The 23,929-nt window shown below is 42.6% G+C and overlaps 1 protein-coding gene across 2 annotated transcripts; it reads left to right on the top strand.

The window, feature by feature from the left end:
* The first annotated feature begins 3,146 nt into the window (after positions 1–3,146).
* LOC131218707 (KH domain-containing protein HEN4-like) lies at positions 3,147–23,596 on the top strand. Of its 2 annotated transcripts, XM_058213426.1 has the most exons (7): positions 3,152–4,021; positions 9,487–9,927; positions 10,064–10,339; positions 10,839–11,135; positions 19,684–19,772; positions 21,168–21,279; positions 23,323–23,596. In XM_058213426.1, exons 1-7 carry the CDS (start codon positions 3,386–3,388, stop codon positions 23,449–23,451), a joined length of 1,980 nt encoding a protein of 659 aa, XP_058069409.1. In that variant the 5' UTR covers positions 3,152–3,385; the 3' UTR covers positions 23,452–23,596. The 2 variants fall into 2 exon arrangements, with proteins under 2 accessions (XP_058069411.1, XP_058069409.1); XM_058213428.1 differs by lacking the exon at positions 10,839–11,135 and having other exon boundaries at positions 3,147–4,021.
* Positions 23,597–23,929: the final 333 nt, after the last annotated feature.

The following is a 23,929-nucleotide window of genomic DNA, read 5'->3' as shown; positions in this document are numbered from 1 at the left end:
AAAGACATGAATGAAGGGAAAGTACAAATACCAGCTTGATCCAAAACTTTTGCGGTCATAAGAAGTTTTCAACAGTAGACATTCAATTCACACTGTTTCCCATAGCGTGGTCCACTTGAGCTTTGGATATGCTTAAAATTACATCTCATGGCCTCAATTGAACTGATAAAACGTATGGACGGAGTGGATAATACACATACTATCAAAGTAGCCCCACAGGTTTTATTCAGTACGCAAGGTCTTCCGATTTCTGGCTTCGCGTCAGTGAAACCGACGGCGTGGATGCAACACAGGCATTACGGTGTGTCGGCATTTTTCTTGCGCGCGCTCTCAAGCAACTTGCGTAACCACGGGTACAGGAACGCCATACGAAAGAGCCGTCGAAAACTTCGAAAACTACAAAGGTACCCCATTGATGCGCATGTACTACTATCCACCTGCTCATGGGAGCGGATTGCTGTGATATCTGTGCCCGGGGCTCCGTAGGGTCCACGTAGGTGCGTAACAAATCCACTCCGTCCATTTGTTTTGAGAGACCACAATAAAGTAGGATTCTAAAAATGAGGTGGATACAAAAATCATACGGGCCATGCCAACAAAACAGTGGGAACAATAACGTCCTTGAAACCTTCGTAGAGCTGACCAGGATGCTATATGTCATCCAAACCGTTCATAATATTATCACCACTCAGATAAAATGGGGTAACAAATATCATCCTGATAAAAAACTTCTGTCACTGCCAGGCATTGAATCCCCACTGTTTAGTGTGGTATAGTTGGATCCGACTCATTTTCAGAATCCTGTCATATTGTAGCTTTTTTAAAACAGATGGACAGAGTCTATTTATCACTGACATATCTAAGGGCCCCACACAGCCCCGGGCGTAGAGATATCACATTCCACTCCCCAGCGTTCATAGGTTATTCCCACCTGGATTGAAGAGAAACACGAATAACAGCCATCCTTCTGCCGTGACCGTTCAAACCCCTCCGTTTCCTCGTAATGGCTCACCTGAGTTCCAGATCACCATAATCTCTAAGGGCCCGTTTGGCCGGTCGGATTGGAAGGGCTTGGATGGTATTGAAAGGGATTGAAAGTCAAATCCTGGGATTGGCCTGGCGTGCCAAACAGAATCGGTGATCTGATCCCAATCCCATGGATCTTAAGACAATCCACTGACAACACCATCATCACCTTTAATTCCCATCCAATCCAACCTAATCCTTTCAAATTTGCCTGGGACGTGTTTGGTTTGAGGGATTGAAAGGGATGAGAAGGTTTAATCCCAGGATTGGCCGGGGCCACCAAACAGATTGGATATAGCAATCCAGGGATATTGCAATCCCATGGATCTCTAGACAATCCACTGACAACATCATCATTACTTAGAAATCCATGCCATCCACCTTAATACCATTCAATCCCTCCCAATCCACCTGGCCAAACGGGCGTGTTTGGGCAGTGGGATTAGAAGGGAATAGGTGGGATGGGATTCATCTGGTCCCGTGCCAATTCCACTCTATGTTGGGGAAGAATGGAAAAGCTTGGAGTTGCGTTGGGTCCATGCCAATTTCACTCAATTTTAGCAAGTTGTATAGGTCTTACCATAATGTGTGGACTATATCCACACCGTCCACCCATTTTTCAGGATTATTTTAGAGCATGGGCCAAAAATCAAGTAAATCTAAAGCTCAAGTGGACCCTACCATAGAAAGCAATGGGGATTGAATACTTACCGTTGAAAACTTCTTTGGGCCACATAAGTTTTGGATCTACCTCAATTTTAGGCCCATGCTATAAAATAAGGTTACAAAATAAATGAACGGTTTAGATATGACACGTGTGTTATTCTAAGTAAATTCAAATGATTGTGGGCATGTCCATTCAATATACTACCTAATTACCAACAAAGCATGGCATTAATCTTATCCCTGGGGTAATAATTATATTTTTTGAATCCCATCCCACGCTAAGTTCCTGTACTAAAATGAGCTTCGGGCTAAGGGGACACGGATTGGGTACTTACTACTTGGGAACGGACAAGGGCTACGAGTTCCCATCATAATATATGGGTTTTATCCGCACCATTTATCCATTTTGCCCGATCATTTTAGGATGCTATCCCGAAATTGAAGCATATCCAAGGCTCACGTGGACCACGCCACTGGAAACAACAGTGTTAACTAGGCCCACCATGACAGTTAATTTCCATCCAACCTGTTCATAAGGTCACATAAACATGCATGAATGGAAAGCACAAATATCAGCTTGATTCAAAACTTCTATGGCCCGATTTTTTTTCAATGGCAGGAGTTTAATCTCCATTGTGTAGTTTGCTTGATCCTTAGAACTGTCTAATTTTCGGGCTGTTATCCTAAAATGATATGGAAAAATGGATGGACGGTGTAGATATAATACACACATCACGGTGGCCCCTCAGAGGCCCCATCGCGGGGTACTCGTACCCAGTCAGCGCCCGGGGTTAAGGGCACTTGTGGGAAGCGGACTGCGTAGTGAGTAACTAACTATGCTTAGGGTACTTAGTAAACTTTGTGAGGTCCACTATGATTTATGTATCTGATCCGTTCCTTCCATCAATTTTAACAGATAATTTTAGGTCCTGATTCCTAAAAATTAAGCATATAGAGTATTCAAATGGACCACACCACAGGAAACAGTTGAATTGAACATTTATCGTTGAAAAATTTTTGGGGGCCACAGAAGTTTTGGATCAACCTTATATTTATGTTTTGCCTTAATACATGTTTTTATGATCTTACTAAAAGGTTGGATGACAAATAAACATCTCTGTAGGGCCCGCAAAGATTTCAATGGTGAAAATCATTATCCCCACTATTTCCTGTGGTATGATTTACTTGATATTTGGATATGCTTCAATTTTGGTATCAACCCCTTAATTTACATGGAAAAACGGATGGACGGTATAGATAGACCATATACATTCAAGGCGGGTCCAACAGAGTTTGCTCAGTACGATAAGAGCATACTGCGTAACTCAGTACGTAATCCGATTTCGCACTCGTGTTACGCTCCGGGCCATATTCAAGTCGCGTGCCCTACAACTGTTGTGGGAAGTTCTCGGCCAGCCAACTCCACATTTACCCCCACGCAGGTTAGCTAAAACCCTTACATCGTTACTTCGTTAGAACGAAAGAGAGTACGCACATACCTCGGCCTCCCTCACTCTACTTCGCTCCAGGAGTACAGACAGAGAGAGAGAGAGGGGAGAGCCAAACGCTCAAAAATCGTAATCCAAAAAAATCGCAATCTGAGGGCCGTTTCCTCCTCTCTTCCCCACTCTCTCGACTCCCTCACATCAGTAGACGAGAAAAAAAGGAAAAATCCCCCCCAAAACCCGAAAAGATGGAACTCCCGTTCCTGTCCTCCAACCCAGCCAAACGCCCTTTCGAGGCGCACGATAGCATCCCCACTCCCTACGCCCACAGCGCCAACGGCGCATTTAAGCGCCGGCCCAAACCTCCTCCTCCCCCCATCGTCCTCTCCCCGGGCCACGCTGCCTTCCGCCTCCTCTGCCCAATCTCCAAGATCGGCGGCATCATCGGCAAGTCCGGCAGCGTTGTCAATCTCATCCGCAATGAGACCGGCGCCAAGATCCGCGTCGAGGATCCCGTCCCTGCCTGTGATGAGCGCGTCATCCTCGTCGTGGGCCCCACCGCTAAGATGACAGGCGCAAAGGCCCACCCGACTGACGGTGATGGGACGGATGGAGGGGAGGGCGGGCGCGATGCGTCTCCAGCTCAGGAGGCTCTGGTTAGGGTTTTTGGCAGGGTTTTGGAGGTCGATGCGGAAATGGAGGTGTCCGCTGGTGGTGGGGCCGTTTCCTGCAGGCTGCTGGTGCCAACGGGGCAGGTGGGGCCGGTCATGGGGAAAGGAGGGAAGGTTATTGAGAAGATTAGGAAGGAGAGTGGCGCCAAGATTAGGGTTCTACCGAGGGAGCAACTGCCGGCTTGCGCATTGCCGTCAGATGAAGTCGTACAGGTGATTTGTTTTCTTTGTTTGATTTCCTATGCTCTTAGAGGAAAAAGAAATTACGATTTTCATTTTTGGATTGTGAAGTGTTCTAGTTCTTTGATATACAAAAATGGATGAAGAACTCGGTTTTCCGTGATTTTTCTAAGTTTTCAAGTCTGTAGTTTGTCCTGGCAGATGCAAAACACTAAGCACAATGATTCATTTTCTGCCCTCACCATGAGTGGCATTGTTTATACCTAGGACTTGAAATTACAGAACATGCAGGCTAGGGCTGAAATGAGCTTTCAGTTTTCAGCTTTGAATTTGGGAAAAATGCAATCTCAAACTGCCTTTTTTTTTTTTTGAATTCTAATTACTAGGAGTGCTGGATTTCTGTCCAAATCGGGATTTGGGCGGACACCCAAACATGTCCTAAGTTTGTTCCTCATAGGCTCTTTAAAAGCTTGGTGTGATGATGACATGCTTTGTATGCAAACGTGAAGCAGGTCTGGAATATCACACTGGCAATATATTATGCCATTTGTTTTTTTGACAAAAAAATGGCTTGTGACTTTGTGACGCATTGAGTTGTAGGCTTGGAACTGGGTTTCAAAGCTTTCTTTGGCGTGATGGTTTCTTTCAGTGGTTGTTTGGGAGCTTGAATTGGTGTTAATCGGTGCATTTGGGTGGTGTGTATTTGATGTGAATTGGAATCCAATTCACAACGAATACACCAAAAAGCTCTATTTTGAAATCACAACAAAATCATGCGATTCCATTTCATATAAATTCTGATTACCACTGATTACCACCGATTTCCAAGTCACAATCATCTCCCTCACACTCTCTCTTCCAAATACAATGTGCCAAGCCCAATTTGGTGATCTCAATTACCAGATTCTAGTGGATTCTGATTATAGGCTGCCAAACATAACTACTTTTTCCAATTCACATGGATTCCATGGTAATTGCGAATGAATGTCAATGCAAATCAAGTACAAACTACCAAACGATCCCTTAGGTGGAATTTCGGAATTTCTTGTGAGCAAAGCCTAGGCCGGAAGTTGGTACAATACAAGGTGGCCCATGGCTCAGTGATCCAAGCCATTGTGGATACCCATTCACCAAAAAACCTTGCAAATGGAAAAGTTCCTATAATCCTATCCCTTCGAGAGGTGGCCAACAAGTACGCCGTTAAGAAAGGAGATACAACACCATTCACATTCAACAAAGAAAGGCCAAATATTCTTTAGCCAGGATCTTGAAATCTGGGGTACTTGTCGTGCCTGGGCCATCAACACTGAGGCCTATTATATCAGTGGTTTGGACTTTGGATCATTGTACATTGGGCCTCACTTGTACAACTCAGACATGCTTTACAAACTCTCAGCCCATGCATGGTACCTCTAGCTGTGTGCTTGCCTGTGTGGGTGTGTAGGTATTGGTGTGGGAGTGTGCACAAGTTTTTTTTGAGCATCAACTAAGAGAACAAAAATATATGAATCTATAAATGTATGAATGTATTTTTGTTACTAACTGAAATTACAACCATCCACATTCTTTAGAGTAGCGACTATACAATAGAATGTATGTTATATGATAGTTGACAATTTACACCCCTCTATAGTTCGATAAAATAACCGCAAAATGGGTCCATGGTGCAATTTGGTTTCAATAGCTGTAACTTGTCTCTTCAGCTTGCATTTTTCGCTTATTATGTAATGTAAGCAGTGACGGTATTCAATTTTTGGCAGACAGTTTGGAATAGCTCTTGTGTTTTTAGTGTGTTCTTTTGGCGCTACTTGCTACATCCATCAACTGTTCGTGAATTGCCCTTCTGGGTAGCATGCAATGGTGTTGCTAACATGCAACATGTGGTGGATCCGTGTCTGCATGCAAGTTGTGCAACGAAGTACTCAAGTGTGATCTTTCATGCTTGGTGCTTTGTTCGTAGCGGTTTGCATGGCAACTGCCCCTCCACGACCTTACTTTGTTTTCAGGTTTTTCTGGACACGTCTGTAGCCGTATTTGCATTTGAATAGTGTTAAGGCAAGCCTTTGCCATGGCCGTTTCCAAGAACTTTGGTAAATGAGGAAAGGTGACGTATGGTGGGCAGTTGATCATAAAGCTTTTGCCAAATGCCCATCTACCACTTAAACACCATTCCCAAGTTGCCAAGAGAAAGGATAAGAAGATGATATGATGATTAGAATCATACCATGATACCATATATAAAAGCACTTAAAAAAAATAATTTTTATATGGATTTTGAGATTTTGCAACAGAGGTCTTCCCCTCACTAGGAAGTGCTTGTTTGTGGACACTTTGGTGGCCTGCCTTTTCTCTCGCTATTTAGAGGAAAGGTGGGGGGTGTCTTTGCCTTCCCTTTCTATTTTTAGGTCCAGGGCAAAACAGAAAGCCCTCTTCATTTAAGTCACCCTACTTATTTAGTAGCTAAGGACTTGAAGAAAACAAAAGCCCTTTTTTATGTAATAATCTTTTTTGCCAATTTAGATCCAAAGCCATCTAGTGGGGCAAGCTTTGAGGTAACTTGCTTTGCCCCGTAGGCCCTGTTATGGGCGGGCTTGGGATTGTTATAGGCTTGGATGTTGTGTTGGTCCTGCCTGGCAAGCCGGCCATGTTCAAATTTTTTTATTTTTCTTGGTCCAAGCCCAACCCATTGTGAAGCTCATCTGTTGGTTGCCTTTATATTATATTTATGTCTTATGATTGGTGGGTTTGATTACTCACTTAGGAGAAGAAGTGAAGAACAAAAGGTCAATTTATTGGAATAACTCACATCATGTTTGACAATGAGAGTGTTTAGGTAGGGAGTAAAGTGAATGACAACATTATATGGAGCTATCAACTATCAGTATTTCCAATCTGTGCATTAGCTTAAATATTTGATTCATTCAGTCTTGCATTGTAGGGGATATTTCAATATCCCTACAGATTAATAGGAGTGCCTCCATGGATGAAGTCATTAGGAAGGCCAAGGACGAATTGGTGGGATGTGCTTCCATTGTAGAGACGACAAATGCTGTCAATCTTTCTCCTTTTTTGGTCTTTAGTTTTGTTCGTGGGTTGTATTCTTTCCCACCTTGCTTTTCTCAATAAAGTTTTGTTATCTTTCATAAAATTAAATAAATAGAAGAAGTAATCTTTCCGGTTTTTTGGTGGGGTTAGTCCCTCTTGTTGAGTGCAAGATCTATGACAGAATCATTTGGCAAATTCGGATAAGAGTTTGCATGACTTCCTGTTCTTTTTAGAACTCCCTCGCCTTTCTACTTTATCGCATCTTCTGCTTCTTTTTTTGAATTCATAGTATGACACCTGCTTTTTTTTTTTTTCCTGTTATTTTTCTATATGTTGTTTTAAGGACCAATATACATTCCTGCATCCACTTTTGTCTTAGCAGTTCACCAATAAAATAAAATCAATTATCCTTCAAAAAAAAAAGAAGAAGCACCACCACTATACATGAATATTTGAACGTACACAGAATTAGACAAAAAGGGGGATATGTGAATGTTCTTTATAACCTTTTATCAATTCTGTTGTTAATTGGACATTATTTGCTGCACAACGAATGTTTTTCCTTCGTGTTTTACATATCAAGCTTATTCGCTTAAGCCTATAGACCTTCATTGTGTATTTTGGGAAATCTCTGCCTTAGTTTGATATATATTTTTTTTACGGTGATAAGATTTGTTACTTATCACTAAATAAGTAAATAAATACAACAAAATAAAAAAATGTCATTTAAAGCAAGAGGTGTAACGGCCTTTTCATGTTTTGACACCACCTCATGTCTTATTTTCTTATGCACCGCTGTAGCATCTTTGCATTGGATGACTAAGGTGAACCATAGGCCAAGGTTGAAAATATTAAGCATTTGATAATGTGGGGATCATATTTTTGGGATTATTGGACAGAAAAGTTGGGCAACATGGGACAACATATTGGCAGGCTGGGTGTAGCTGAATGTGGATGTTGAGATGAATGATTGGCAAGACGAGGAAGGATGTATTAGAAATGAACGCATTCGAGGGATTTAGGAGTAACACCTATAAGGTAATAAGATGAGGAAAAAGTAGGCCTAGATGGTTTGGCCATGTGACACGGAGACCAAGAACTACACTAGTTAGGAGTGAATTGGTTGAAGTTGAAGGTTGTAAAAGGGCAAGGGGAAGACCCAAGAGGACCGGGGTGGAGGCAGTAAGAAAAGATTTGATGACTATGTTCCGGCTGAGCCTATGGACCTTGATAGAGTGGAATGGTGGATCAGGTTTGTGTAGCCGACCCCAAGTAGTTGGGATAAGGCTTAGATGATGATGATGTATTGGCCGACACCAAAGCCGAGACATGCAATGGATAATGGGAAGCGAACGCATGGTACCGGTACCACTGCTAATCCACTATTGATGGTGGTCTGAGTTGTTGGGGGTACCATGTGCTGTGTGGATGACATCCAACCCATCTGACAGGTTCTCCCTACCATGACATGCACCTAGCACAAAAATCAGGTAAAAGCTTGAACCGTTAGAGCATGACGAATCAATCCTTTTATCTCATTGCCTAGGCCCCACATCTTATGGGTTATGACCTCGGCTGAACCCTCCCGGTGGCCCTCAAATCACATGGGTACCGCCTCACACGAGCCACCCGAATCACACGGGCGGGGCCCGCCTCTCACGAGCTACCCGCCTCACACGGGCCGCCCACCCCGAGTGTGTCCCTCATCCCATAGGCTACCCCACTCGAGCCCGGTGTGAAACTGCCCCAGCATTAATCACTCTCGGTGAGGAGTCTCGAACCCGAGACCTCCCGCCCTGATACCAATTTGATGCAGGACAATTAACCACTTACTCTAAAAGCTCGAACTGTTAGAGCATGGCGAATCAATCCCTTTATTCCATAGTCCAGGGCCCACATCTCATGGGTTAGGATTTAGGACCTCGGCCGAACCCCTCTCGTGGGCCCTAATTCACATGGGTACTGCCTCACACAAGCCACCCGCCTCACATGGGTGTGCCTCACACGAGCCACTCGCCTCACACAGGCTGCCCACACCGAGTGTGCCCCTGGCCCCCCCTACATCCCACAGGCTACCCCACTCGAGCCCGGTGTGAAAATGCCCCTGCATTAGAGTTCCCCTTGGATAATATCCACTGTAAATCATCTATATTTCTGCAAAATTTTACCCACTTTTGTGCTGTTTCAGGAATAAATAAAGTTTTTGTGCTGTTTCAAGAATACATAAAGTTTGTATCGTTTTGGTAGTTTGACAGTATTGAGTGATAAGTTTGAACCATAAAATTTCAAGAATGGATAAAGTTTGTATCATTTTGGTTGTTCAAGAGTATTGAGTGACAAGTTTGAATCATGCATGTGTTGTCTTCCTTGTTTCCCATATCCATTTATCAAGTTTTATCAATTCACAATTTGGTATATATATGTAATGTGTATATATTTTTTTCTTTTTTCAGATTACAGGAGATGCTGGGGCTGTTAAAAAAGCACTTCTTGCTGTTTCCTGTTGCATCCAAGAAAATTCACCAACTGACAGAGCACAGCTTGTTGTGAGCCGACCCGTAGCGGCTCCTCATGGGGCTTTTCCTGATGCCCAGGGGGAGCATCACTTGCATAGGGGTTCGTTGCTACCACCTACCCCGGGCGGCTATGTTGATTATGCTGCCAGAGGTCGTCCATTGCCAACCCCAGTTGATGGGTTATCTATGCTGGACCAAAAAAAGGCGCAGCAAGAAGTTGCATTCAGATTTTTGTGTTCCAATGATAAAGTTGGGGGTGTAATTGGCAAGGGAGGGACCATTGTCAAGGCACTGCAGAATGAAACTGGCGCTTGTATAAGTGTTGGATCTTCAGTAGCTGAGTCAGAGGAGCGTGTCATCACCGTTTCTGCTATGGAGGTTTGTGCTGCTTCTAATATTCTATATTACCATATTTCCACTTCGTATTTAGGTTCTTCTATGGCTTGGTCTGTTTCATAACTGTATGTGCTTCTGTAAATTTGTTATTTTCTGGGCATTCATCATTCTTGTGCAGGATCCAGAATCACGATACTCCCCAGCACAAAATGCTGTTGTCCGCGTTTTTGTTAGATCTGTAGAGGCAGGCATGGAAAAAGGACTTGACTCGGGCTTAGGAAAGGGAGCACATATTTCTGCCCGGCTTCTAGTACCATCAAATCAAATTGGTTGCTTGATGGGCAAAGGAGGCACAGTGATAGCAGAAATGAGGAAGGTGACTGGTGCAGGCATCCGGATAATAGGAGGCGATCAGGTCCCGAAATGTGCTTCAGAAAATGATGAAGTGGTACAGGTGTGCAGGTGTCTTTATTTTTGTTAAGTACAGAAGCACGAGAAAGTATTTACATATCTCCTCCATTTTTTCAATAAAAGATCCTTACAAGTTAATTCTAATTTAGCAAATTATGTTTTTTTCCAAGTTGACAAACAAGCAACTTTTGAGTGAATGTACCCGAATGTGCTTGTGTTTTCGGATGATGAAGTAACATTCGCCAAATTAATTTTCAGAAAACAAAAAACTTTTGCCAAATGATACTGTTTGCTCTTTTATCTCAACTCTTCAATGTCATGCTTCCTTGCATATTTTGTATTAATTCAATGAAACGATGGAGGTTCTGGTTGACACCAATCACATGGACATTGTTTTTCATCACTAGTGGTCCGTGCGTTAGAGTTGGCTGCCATTGTTATTGGGATTTTTTTTTTTTTTTTTGACAATACGTAGCAGTTCTTTTGGAAGGTTCAGGCAATCAATTTAAATTAAACTGACCTGAAATGGATGGGTTTTACAGATTAATGGCGACTTTGGGAATGTTCAGGATGCTTTATTTCATGTTACTGGTAGATTGCGTGATAATGTTCTTCCCACTAAAGCTATGAATGGTTCTGGAGCTGGTATTTACCCTTCAACCATTCCGGAGACTGCTTCCTATGGAAGAGCAAGGGAACCTACCTCTCCCAGGCTGTATCCATCATTGGGTTTCTCCAACAGGCTTGATTATCATACTACTTTAACCCATGGTATAGATCACCTTGGACTTTCTCGCAACATTGACCGTCCTCCATCCCCAAAGTCATGGCCGTCACAGGTAAGCCTTTTGTTTTCTCATTTTTTCCCCTTTTCATGTTATCATGGGTGTCACTTTCCTGTTTGGGAAGCTGGGCTGAAGGCTGACAGAAAATGCGATGTCTCTACTCTACTAAAAATAGGGCGAGGACATCATTCAAAAAAGAAAAAAAAGAAGGCAAATATGGGTACATTGGCAAATTTTTTACTTGCTTAGTTCTATGATTTGCTAAAAACTATGATTATTGAAGGATATGAAAGGGCATTAAGACTGAGTGGCCGTTTGACATCTCTACAAATAAAGCATATTTACTTATTTGTAAATAAATAAATTGTTTTTCGAAACTAGATTGTTTGGTAATGGTCTAACTTTACATGTACTAATTTTTTGACATAAGAGATTTTACCTCTTAATTCATTAGGTATGAAGAGTTTACTTTTAAAAACAGAGCTTAGTTTGTTAAAGCGGGTAGACATTTAAAGGTTGTTTTAGGGTCACCACGCTTTCACCACTAGGTTTTCTCCATGTATGCTTGAGGGGTCTCCAAGGCAATTTTTGTGGCAATCAACTAGACGACTCGAGAAGTGATTGAAAAGAGAGAGATTGAGAGACGACGTTAGAGAGAACTTTTATGAAGATCCAGGGAGGCTCGGGGGTGTGACTCTAGAGAGAGTGCAAGGGTTGGCTCAAGAGGTTTCTCTAGAGATGATTCAATGGGCAAGGAGAGAGGGAGTGGTCAGGGTTCCTTTAGAGAGCATAGTTGAGCATTTGAGAAGGATCGAGAGAGAAGCCATCGGTCGAGTGGGAATCGTAGGAGATCCTAGCTCTGGAGGAGAGCTTCATAGTCCAAGGGGAGTGGTTCTAACTTGGGTAAAAGATTGGTTCTAAGAGAAGTAAGGGGGATAAGGAGAGGTAGGGATCCATGCAAAGGATAAGAGAACTTTCGAAGGGCCAGAAGTAACGGTGGTCTTCGACTGGGAAGTTGGTGGAGGACGCTGGATTTCGGTGGGTAAGGGCAAGAAGGGAGATCATGGTAGAATTAGCAGGGTAAGAGGGGTGTTATTGAAGGAATTATCGATGATCTATGTTGACCGGTTCCTTGAGGAGTGGATGGAGATAAATTTATTTTGGGTTTTTGGGAATGGTAAGGTTGGGAGGTGGTTATATCTAGGTTTAAAGGGTCTTTTTTCATCCGGGGGTTTGCCTTTTTGAGGATGGAAAGCGAAAACGAGCTTCATAGAGCTATCGAGGGTATTAACGAAAAAGGTTTCAATGGAAAGGAGATTAGAGCTCAGAGAGCTCAGTTTGGTTTGGTGGTAGTGAACTGGGAGAGGAAGGGGGGTAAGGGTATGTTCCAGGGAGGTCGGAAGCCAGGGAGTAGGGCGGTTCCCATTATTTCCACTATCTTGGCAAGATCGATTGCGGAGGGTGGTTTATAGGGTGGGGTTATGCATCCTTCAAGGAGGCCCTTGTGGGGGTTCCTTCCCAGGTGGGTGGTCCATTCAGTCAGGTTGAAGTTTCGACAGTTATTCTGACTTCTTCCCCGAAGGAGTCTTCCCCAGTCCCAGTTCTAGGTGTTGAGGTCAAAGTCCTTCATCAAGTCAGAGATAAAATTAGGTCAGCTCTTCAACGGAGTTTAGTAGCGAAGATGCAGGTGGGTTCTTCGATCTCTGGCCTAATCTCTTTGCTGATCCACTCTTGTAGTTTATCAAAGGAAGATTTTCTTCTCTGGGAACTGTCTTACTTTGTTTTTTGGGTGTTTCTCCACCCTTTGGAGAATACGGACAGAGTCGTTCTTGCTGGTCAATTCTATTGAAGCGGTCTGGTCCTTTTGCTCTGTAGGCAGGAAGATTGGTCGATGTTTGGATGTTTTGATGTCTGGTTTTGTCTCTTTGATGTTCCCTTAGAGCTTTAGTTTGAAAAGGCCTTGGTGGCTATTGGCTCTTGTCTCAGGGAAGTGATTGACGGTCTGTCCATCGCCTCAAAAGCTGAAGAGAGTCCAATGCATTTCTCTTAGGTTTGAGAAGGTCGGTACTACTAAGATGGGTGGTGGGACTCTTGTCGAGGAGAGATGTTATAAAGTTATAATGACTCGGTACGTTTTAGTGACACATGTTTGGCTTCCTCTAATTCTTTGCCCGGGGGGGGACCGATACATGGTGGCCTTGTTGATGGTATGCTGATGCTAGCGGATCTTTGCTTTTTATGGTTTTGATGATATGACGGTCTGTCCATCGCCTCAAAAGCTGAAGAGAGTCCAATGCATTTCTCTTAGGTTTGAGAAGGTCGGTACTACTAAGATGGGTGGTGGGACTCTTGTCGAGGAGAGATGTTATAAAGTTATAATGACTCGGTACGTTTTAGTGACACATGTTTGGCTTCCTCTAATTCTTTGCCCGGTGGGGGATACGTGGTGGCCTTGTTGATGGTATGCTGATGCTAGCGGATCTTTGCTTTTTATGGTTTTAATGATATGACGGTCTATCCATCGCCTCAAAAGCTAAAGAGAGTCCAATGCATTTCTCTCAGGTTTGAGAAGGTCGGTACTACTATTAAGACAGGTGGTGGGACTCTTGTCGAGGAGAGATGTTATAAAGTTATAATGACTCGGTACGTTTTAGTGACACATGTTTGGCTTCCTCTAATTCTTTGCCAGCTAGCAAGGGGCCTTGAGAAGCGAAATTGTGTGTTAACTACATCATGTCCATTCACGAGTCTTCGCCGAATCGTGTGAGTAGCCCAGTTTAACTCGGGTGGGGGAGTCGGTCTTTCTTCCCACTTGTAGTTCTCCTCTTATTTTCCCTATTCAATTGGAATTGTTCTATACCCCGCACTCCTCTTCTTGAATCAACGGGTCGGGTCTGTGCTTGTTGAGCGCGAACCTTCTGATCCTCGAGTATGCGATAACGCTCTGGATATTTCCCCCCTTTAATTTGCTCCTTTTAAAATAAAAATAAAAATGTCTAGATGATATCCATATCCCTCTGGTAATATGCTCCATTCAGTTCTTTCTCCCGAAAATCTGAAGGGTTTGGTTGCTTTTGTTAAGGGGAAGAGGTGGGTTAGGGAGGCCATTTGTCATGTCGGTAGGTTTCTTGGAGATAGAGATGAGGATTATGTTACCTTTTTCCAGCTTATGGAATGGAGGGGTATTCAGCTTTTCAGCGGGGAAGTTTAAAGGAGATGCTAGATATCTAGTAAGGGAGCTTATTAATCTTGCGGTTGACCGAAAGGGCAGTTTGTTTTTCCTTCATAGTGAGAGGGGTCAGTATGGTTGTCCAATGAAGATCCTGTCTTGGAATGTCCACGGGGTCGGATGCCCCTAGAAGCGTGTCCTAGTCAAATCTATTTGCAAATGGTTCAAACGCAGTATTATTGTCATTCAAGAGTCTAAGCTATAGTTTGTTGATAGAGGTATTGTGGAGTCTATTTGGGTTGTAGGTTTGTGGATTGGGTAGTCTAGGGTCTAGTAGGGCGTCAGGGGGTATTATTATTTTGTGGAATCCCTCTCTTCGGTGTAAGAAGGATTGTTGGGGTCCTTTTCTGTCAGCGTAGTTTTCTTGGAGATCTCTTTTAGTTTTAAATGGGTGTTTTTTGGAGTTTATGGTCTGAATTGTCTTTCTCTCCATCCTCTTTTTGGGAGGAGCTATCCCCTGTCTCTGAAAGATGGCAGCTCCCTTGGTGCGTTGAGGGGGACTTTTAATATCATTCATTTTGTTCATGAGAAGCTTCATAGGGGTTGGGTCTCTACTAGCATGCGCAGTTTTGTTGATTGAATCCTTAAGCCTAATCTAGTGGACATCCTGATGTGGGGGTGTGAGATTCACTTGGTCTAATGGTTAAACTTCACTTGCTATGTCTTTATTGGATAGGTTTTTAGTTTATCCTCGAGTATGCGATAACACTTTGGATATTTCCCCCCTTTAATTTGCTCCTTTTAAAAATAAAAAATAAAAAATGTCTAGATGATATCCATATCCCCCTAGTAATATGCTCCCTTCAGTTCTTTCTCCCGAAAATCTGAAGGGTCTGGTAACTTTTGTTAAGGCGAAGAGGTGGGTTAGGGAGGCCATTTGTCATGTTGGTAGGTTTCTTGGGGTGGTTTTTGGAGATAGAGATGAGGATTATGTTGCCTTTTTCCAGCTTATGGAATGGAGGGGTATTTAGCTTTTCAGTGGGGAAGTTTAAGGGAGATGCTAGATATCTAGTAAGGGAGCTTATTAATCTTGCGGTTGACCGAAAGGGCAGTTTGTTTTTTCCTCACAGTGAGAGGGGTTAGTATGGTTGTCTAATGAAGATCCTGTCTTGGAATGTCCACGGGGTCGGATGCCCCTAGAAGCGTGTCCTAGTCAAATCTATTTGCAAATGGTTCAAACGCAGTATTATTATCATTCAAGAGTCTAAGCTGTAGTTTGTTGATAGGGGTATTGTGGAGTCTATTTGGGTTGTAGGTTTGTGGATTGGGTAGTCTAGGGTCTAGTAGGGCGTCAGGGGGTATTATTATTTTGTGGAATCCCTCTCTTCGGTGTAAGAAGGATTGTTGGGGTCCTTTTCTGTCAGCGTAGTTTTCTTGGAGATCTCTTTTGGTTTTAAATGGGTGTTTTTTGGAGTTTATGGTCCGAATTGTCTCTCTCCATCCTCTTTTTGGGAGGAGCTACCCCTTGTCTCTGAAAGATGGCAGCTCCCTTGGTGTGTTGAGGGGGACTTTTAATGTCATTCATTTTGTTCATGAGAAGCTTCATAGGGGTTGGGTCTCTGCTAGCATGTGCAGTTTTGTTGATTGAATCCTTAAGCCTAATCTAGTGGACATCCTGATGTGGGGGTGTGAGATTCACTTGGTCTAATGGTTAAACTTCACTTGCTATGTCTTTATTAGATAGGTTTTTAGTTTATCTTGAATAGGTGCAAAAGTTTCCCCTCTCTTGTCAGATAGGCTTTTCAAAACCTATGTCGGACCATTGTCCTGTCTTGTTGGAGGTGGAAGAAATTAATTGGAGACCTAAACCTTTCAGATTTGAGCTGGCCTAGCTCGAGGTTAAGGGTTTCCATACCTTAGTCTCTGACTGGCGGTCTTCCTTTGATGTTGAGGATCGTGCAAGTTTCAAGTTATTCAAAAAGTTGAAGTTGCTGAAAGCTATTCCTTGGAAGTGGGAAGTGTTCGATCTTAGGGAGCTCGAGATGGATTCTTTGTTGAATGATATCCATGTGTCGGATATTAAGGAAGAGGGAGGTATGCTTTCTGAAGCCGAGCATGCTACTAAAGATAAGTTATTCTCTGACTATCAGTTTGGGGCCGAAAGAGGAGAAAATCAATTGGTGCTAATGCTAAGGATGGGTTGGCTAAAAGAATGTGATAAAAACACCATATATTTTCATGGGATATCTAGGGCCAATCGAATCTCCTCTCTTATGGTTGATGGTATTAGATTGGAAGGTCGTATTGGTGAAGCCATTGTTAAGTTTTATGAATCCTTGCTTTTGGATGAAGGGCGTTTGGAACCTAATCTTGATAATCTTGCTTTCGATTCTCTCTCCCCGGAGGAGGCTGATGCTTTTGAGGTTTCTATCTGAATCGAGGAAATTAGGGAAGCCGTGTGTGGTCTGGGGAGGGATAGAGCCTTGGGTTTGGAGACTCTGGACGATTTTTCGTGATCCTTTTTTAATCTTTCAGGGATTTAGTTAAGTCGGATCTATTGGCTTTTGCCAAAGAATTTCTGACTCTGGTCGTATTGCAATTGAGTTGGGTTGTGCTTTCTTGGCCTTATTCCTAAGTTGGAAGGTGCAGATAGCCTTAAGAATTTTAGACCCATCAGTCTTCTTAGAGGTCCCTAAACAATTATCACTAAGATTCTAAGTCAAAGAATCAAGGTGGTTCTCTATAAGTTGATTTCAGCTTTCCAGAGTGTGTTTGTTGCTATGAGGTAAATCCTCAATAGTGCTCTGATCGCTCATGAATGTTTGGATTCTTGCCTTAAGGCGGGCATTCAAGGTGTAATTTGTAAATTGGACCTTGAAAAAGCTCATGATCATGTAGATTGGTCCTTTTTGGATTATATGTTGGCTTGTCTGGATATTGGTGTTAAGTGGAGGAAATAGATCCAATCCCTTATTTCTTCTGCTGAATTTTCTATGTTGATTAACAGTTCTCCGTTTGTTTTGTGTGTGTGTGTTGTGGTGGCTGAAGCCCTTAATAAGATGTTTTCTAAAGGTCAAGTTGACGGTCGAATACGAGATCTCCCCCATGGGCTCGAAATCACATGGGTCACCCACCTCGAGTGTGTCCCCGCATCTCACGGGCTACCCCACTCGAGCCCGGTGTGAAAATGCCCCTGCATTAATTACCCCCGGTGAAGAGTCTCGAACACGAGACCTCCCTCCCTGATACCAATTTGATGCAGGACAATTAACCACTTGCTCTAAAAGCTCGAACTATTAGAGTATGGTGAATTAATCCCTTTATCTCATAGCCCAGACCCCTCATCGCATGGGTTAGGACCTCGGCCGAACCCGGGGGCCCCAAATTACATGGGCTGCCTACCTCGAGTGTGTCCCCGCATCCTACGGGCTACCCCACTTGAGCCCGGCATGAAATGCGCATTAATCACCCCCGGTGAGGAGTCTTGAACACGAGATCTCCCCTGTGGGCTCCAAATCACATGGGTCACCCACCCCGAGGGTATCCCCGCATCCCACAGGCTACCCCACTCGAGCCTGGTGTGAAAATGCCCCTGCATTATTTCATGTTACTAATTTCCCTCAAAGTGGTGTCTGGCCTTAACATGAATATGGCCAAGAGTGAGCTTTTAGGTGTTAATATCTCTTAGGTTTAGGTGTCCCAGTTAGCTGAAGTTTTTGGTTGTCAGGTAGGCTCCTTCCCTTACCCTATTTGGGCCCTCTTGTTTTATTTTGTATCCTTTCTGCTTTTTCTTTGTTTGCCTTTGGTTTCTTTTTTGGCTTTTGGACTTAAAATATTGCATCATCTTTAAAAAAAAAAAAAGTGGCCCTGAACTTTTTTAAGAATATCTTATATTGCCTCTTCTCCACATCAAACCACATGATGGACGATGGACATAGAAGGTAGGCCCACATGATGGGTGGTTGAGATTGAAGGAGGGCCCTCATGATGAACGACCCATATTGAAGGCGGGGCCCTACACAATAGATGGTTTGCGTCAAGGTGGGCTGACATAATAGACGGTTCATATCAAAGGTGGGCCCCACATGATGGATGGCCCATATCAAAATGTGGCCCCGCATGATGGACATTCCTAAACAAGCGTGCCCCACCTGATGAATGGTTAACATCCAAGGTCTCACATGATGGATGGCCCATTTCCAAGGTGGCCCAACATGATGGATGGCCCATTTCCAAGGTGGCCCAACATGATGGATGGTCCACATCGAAGGTACGCGCTACATGATGGACGGTGGACATCAAAAGTGGGCCTTACATGATGGATGATCTACATCGAAAGTGTGTCCCTCCTTTGGTTGCCCATTCCTCTTGATTGGATGATTTTAGCCATCTAATCAATAGCTAGAAAAACAAACAGTCCATGTTGATCAAAATGGAGTTGTTGCAATTTTTAAAAATGACAGCAACCACCTTTAGAGAAAGCTCTTATTTGAATGTTTCGCTAAACATGCTTATTTTAAATAAGTACTTTTTTTAGTTCTAAAAAAGTGATTTTACCAAATGTGCTTATTGTAAAAGAAGATGTAGAAGGCTAGAAGAAAGTCTTAATTCCCTAGCTCTTATTGATTAGATAAGAGTTATCAAAGGGGCCCTAAATGTAAGGTGATTTACGCAATTTGGTGAAGCATCTGCTAGCCAATTTTCCTGTTTTCCTTCATGACGAGAAAAATTTTGATACTCTGCCGAACATGGTGATTGATACACAAGCATTAATAAATTGTATATTTGAGATACTATGGACTTAAACTATACAATGCAAAAGATGATCCCTGATTTACATGACTCTTCAACTAAATAGTAAATTGATTTGACTTTCTAATTGGCTAATTAGGATAGTTAACTAGTGAATTTTATATGTCAAACTATCTAAAATAATCTTATAAATTGGATAGTTTGATTGAGTTGGTGTATACCATGTGTACTATTTCAAAGTGCCTGAGTATCAAACAACACACTCTACCAGAGTGTTGAACAACTCCCTTTTAAAACCGCTACTCTGCCCCTATTTTCCACGACCCACGTCCTGCACCACTTCCTCTCTCTCCAGGCTCTGTCTTTTCTCTATCTACGGAAACCATAGTGGCATTGTATTCAGCCCTTGATTGTGTGAAGTTTACTTTAGTCTTGAACCAAGCTTCTTCTTTTGAATTAGTTCTTGAAAATGTTGTGGCAAGACCCACAACCATTGAATTGAACCCGAATTTAAAATTTGGAGTCTGCAATTTCTAGATGAAAATGTTGTTTAGAAATGAATTCCAACATTTGGATAGTTTTTTTCAATGGAATTTACAGCATTCTCGTATATTATTTTGTTTCAGTGAGACTCCTTTGAGAGAAAATCATGTTGTTAATTCATTGATGGTTTGGTTGCAGGCAGTGGGGGGTCTGGATCCCAGGAGCATCCCGATTCCAGACATTGGAAGATCATTGCCATCCCTGAGAGGCGGGATGGAACTTGGCAGGTATAAACTCAGTGCACACTAAGATTGACTTTTTTCCTCAAATGTTCAAATTCATCCTAGTTCCTTGCATAAGCCAAAGGAAATATGAGAAAAAACTGCTAGAAGGGAGGTTTTGGGTTTAGCTTGGGTTCTAATGTTTCCTTTCTAGCCTTGCTAGTTGGTTGAGACAAGGCCTGTTCTCCCCTAAAGGGGAATTCGGTGGAAAATGATGCCCTACAGAATATTATGAGGCATTTGAAAAGAGAGAACCTAAGGAGAATATCACCTCGGTGGCCCTTCTTAGAAAGAATATTCAATCCATGATTTTGGAGTGGGCCTTGCTTAGTCCTGTTGTTAAGGAAGAGAATCATCCTTTGGGTTTGTTTTCTTAAAAGCCTTTTGTATTTCGGGGGTTATCTGTTCAGTTGGGCTGATCCCCCTTCACTTCTTTTTTGGCAAAAAAAATCAGGTATTAAAAAAAAAGGAAAAAAAAACATGCCATCTCTTAATCAACTCTGTTTTAAGTGGTTGATTTTTTTATTTTTTATTTTTCCCAGAGGTTGCTGGTTCTGCTTTTTCATGGTCCTGTGACTGGTCATTTTATTGATGATTGTCACAGTGAGAAGAAGTAACTAAGTTTGATTTTGAATTCTTATTTTTGACAAAGGTTTCTACTTTAGATCGTGCCACTTTTTAGATTCGGAAATGGGTTTTGCAGTGACATATAAGATGACAGCAGAAACTGTATCTTTGCATCTATGTTATTGTGGAATCCTACAATTTGTAATATGGTTATCATTCTCCCTATTTCTAACAAGATTGTGTTTACTTTGAACTGTGTCATTTTTCCTAGCGATTAACAAATGGGTGTTTCTTGACTTATTCATGCTGTATAATATGAAATGGATTCTTTGGAACCATTTGTGTTACTGTGGAGGTTAAGACAATCCTATACTTTCATAGGAGTTAGTTGTTCATCTTGATTTTCAGAAGATACTGAAAATATAATTCCTATTTTCAAATCACCACATATGCCTTTTGCTATTGCATTTCAGCTGATCTGAAACTATTCTTGAAATCTTGTGGTCGCTGATTTGGTTACCATTGCTAATGAAAATCACAATGTGTGTGATGGCATTCTCGCATCCCCGTTTGTGCATTTAGGGGAAGTGGGGCAGCTTGTTGCATCTCCCAAAATGCAGCTGGCAGGATTCACTAAACTCTCTTGTCAGCAAAAAGAACCCCAAGATTGGAATTGGATAAGAACTGCTGGGAACCATTACAATTTCTTTCTCATTTTGGGCGGCGGCAGCATGCCCAAGAAGCATGTGTGTGCTTGAAAGGAATTTGGCTTTTTATGCAGACATTTCTGAACAATTCACTTTCTTCTTGTATGATATATGGTTGGATTTGCAGCGGAAGTAAATCTGCTATCGTAATGAATACTACTATGGAGATTGTAGTTCCTGAGCATGTTATTGGTGCTGTCTATGGTGAAAATGGTAGTAACCTGAGCCGAATAAGACAGGTGCGTCCACGACCACAGCACTGTCATATTTTTATTTTTTGCTTGTTTCCATCTGAACCAGTATTTTGCTTGGCTTCTTTCATCCAAAAGGTTACTTTCTGCTGTTACAATACCAAATTGACATTGCGTTTTCCATAAGCATTTTTAAAGTTAAATGCCCATAATAAATAAATAAAAATTGAAAACACTCATTCATGCTTCCAAAAATGCAATACAGCTACAACTAGGGTTCAGGTCAACCCAAACCTGATCGACCCAGCCTGAGTTCGTATAAGGGTTGGGTCAGGCTTGTCAAGGTCCTCGGCAAGGGTTCAAGTTGGAAAATGCCAACCTGAATTGAAATCGGGTTGGGTTCGGGTTGAGCAAATTTGGGCCGGGTTAGGTTGGGTTGGGAATAATCACATGTATTTTGGTTGGGTTGGGATGCGTTTTATATGGAGGAAGTGCAAAGACGGTCAATTATGGTTTAGGCAATGGAGATATTGACTTTCCCAGGAACCACTAGTGGGTGAACCACGTCGAACCAAGACCGATCAATGCATGAATGGAATGTGTTCGAACTTCTCCTAGAATAGTTTCCAGTGCGAAATGAAATTCATCGGATATATACTAGTAATTCAAAGGAGACGTTAGGAGCTGTTTCAGGACCATGGAACTTGGTTGTTTGGGTCGGGCACCTCGGGTTGGGTCAGTTTGATGGTTAGGTCCTCTTAAGGTTGGTTTGGGCATGGGTTGACCCGCAACCTGGCCCAACATGCCTGAGCTGTACCCCTACTTTGCATGCCTGTGGTGGTTTTGTTAGAAGCTGCCTTTTGGAACTGTAGAGTTTATGGCATCAAAGGGAGAAGAATGGGAGAAAGGAGAAGAAGATAGGAAGGGGAAAATGCTGATACCCTATTACACACCCCCTCTCATATTTTATTAACAAGGGATAAACACAAAATGCCCAAAATGCCCCCATGCATCCAGGCTATGTTTGTACACACACACACACACACACACACACACACACACACACACACACACTCATCAGATCATTCAGATGGGCTATACTATCGTATGGCCCACAATCTATCAACATAAAACCAACTTGATTTTATCAGAGCTTGTCTTGCCTCAAGCATGTCACTGAATGCCTTACATGCCATTGGCGGGGAGGTGGATCCAGACCCTGACCATCAGCCTGGTGGGTCCTAGCCTCACATTTCACTGTCGTTTGGAGGCTAAAGATTTTACTGTCCTTTGGAGGCTACATATTGGATAGCTAGGATGTTCTCTCGTTGTATTTTTCAACGGCTAAAGATTTTACTGTCGTTTGGAGGCTACATATTGGATAGCTAGGATGTTCTCTCATTGTATTTTTCAACGGTGGGCCACCCAAGGATTAGATCCAATAGGTGGACAAGTATCGATTCAGTGCTCCATCAAGCCCAAAGTATAATGGGGCAATAGTCTCACTCGAGGCAAGACAAGCTATTGGCTGAAATACGGTGATATTGCTATAATCTATCAAGCAATTACTTGTCTACACTAAGAAGTTGACTAGTTCTGATGTTAGAGGTTTAATATTCAATCTCGTCTTTTCCTCATTTCCATGTAAATCAAGATTGTTAGGGGTCGTTTGGATGCTTGTTAATGGTTTCAATGGTAAATGATAATCACTGTCCTGTTTGACTGTAAGCTGTAAATGATTGTCTGTGTTTGGATTGCCTGTAAATTGTTTCAGTCCAGTAAATGGAGAGCCAATCTTTCCATTTATAGCCGTTAGGCTGTAAATGGAGAGCCTGTAAATGAAATCACAACTTTTCACCTGTAAATCCTATGAGGCTGAAAGCTGTAAATGATTTAGAGGCATTTTTTCAGCATCCAAACACAGACTGCAAACCATTTACCTGTAAATCATTTACAGTTAGCCCCATTTACAGGATTCCAAATGACCCCTTTGTTTCCTAGCCTGCAAATTCACGTATATTCTGATAATATTTGCCCATTTAAGCGACTTCCCATTTCCTCATTTGGCAATATCATGGATCCTGTTATCAGATCTCCGGTGCAAAAGTCATAGTGCATGATCCGCGTCCTGGTACAAGAGATGGGATGGTCATCATATCTGGGACACCTGATCAGACGCAAGCAGCACAGAGCCTTCTTCAAGCTTTCATACTAAGCTGACGGTTGTTGCTCCAGGATTCTCATGCCCAGCTGCTGTGGTCACCTGGATGGGATGGGTGAAGATTTGAACTGCCACTGTTCTATAACTGATCTTGATTTCAACCGGTGAAATGTTTGGTGGGCTTGCTCCGAATGTTGTGTAAAATTAAGGTGGGAGTTTTGGCACCGAACGTCTAGGGCCTGTCAGGATTTGGTGGTAGTTGCCTGTCAGGATTTGGTGGTAGTTGGTCTATTTGGACTTCTTTGGAAGCTTTAGGAAAGGGAATGGGATATTTGATTTATCTAATAGAGTAACTCAACAGCCAGATGTATTTTTTTTTCTTTTTCATTTGCTGATCTTTTGTTCATCTCTGACACTCCGAAAGCGATCGGCGGGAATCTCAGCAAGCTCTTCAAAATGCGATCATGAAAGTGGGTTTGAATTGTGTTGGGATCTTGGAAATGGGATCTTAGGAGATGCTTATGCACTCATCTGCTT

The sequence above is a fragment of the Magnolia sinica genome, chromosome 11 (genome assembly GCF_029962835.1).
Source record: "Magnolia sinica isolate HGM2019 chromosome 11, MsV1, whole genome shotgun sequence".
NCBI lineage: Eukaryota > Viridiplantae > Streptophyta > Magnoliopsida > Magnoliales > Magnoliaceae > Magnolia > Magnolia sinica.
This window is presented reverse-complemented; position numbering and strand designations above follow the sequence as displayed.

Bases quoted from the DNA above. Each gene is read 5' to 3' on its own strand.
- LOC131218707 (XM_058213426.1), top strand. From the start codon at position 3,386: ATGGAACTCCCGTTCCTGTCCTCCAACCCAGCCAAACGCCCTTTCGAG. The intron at 4,022-9,486 runs GTGATTTGTTTT...TTCTTTTTTCAG, and splicing joins CGTCAGATGAAGTCGTACAG to ATTACAGGAGATGCTGGGGC. The intron at 19,773-21,167 runs GTATAAACTCAG...TTGGATTTGCAG, and splicing joins GGCGGGATGGAACTTGGCAG to CGGAAGTAAATCTGCTATCG.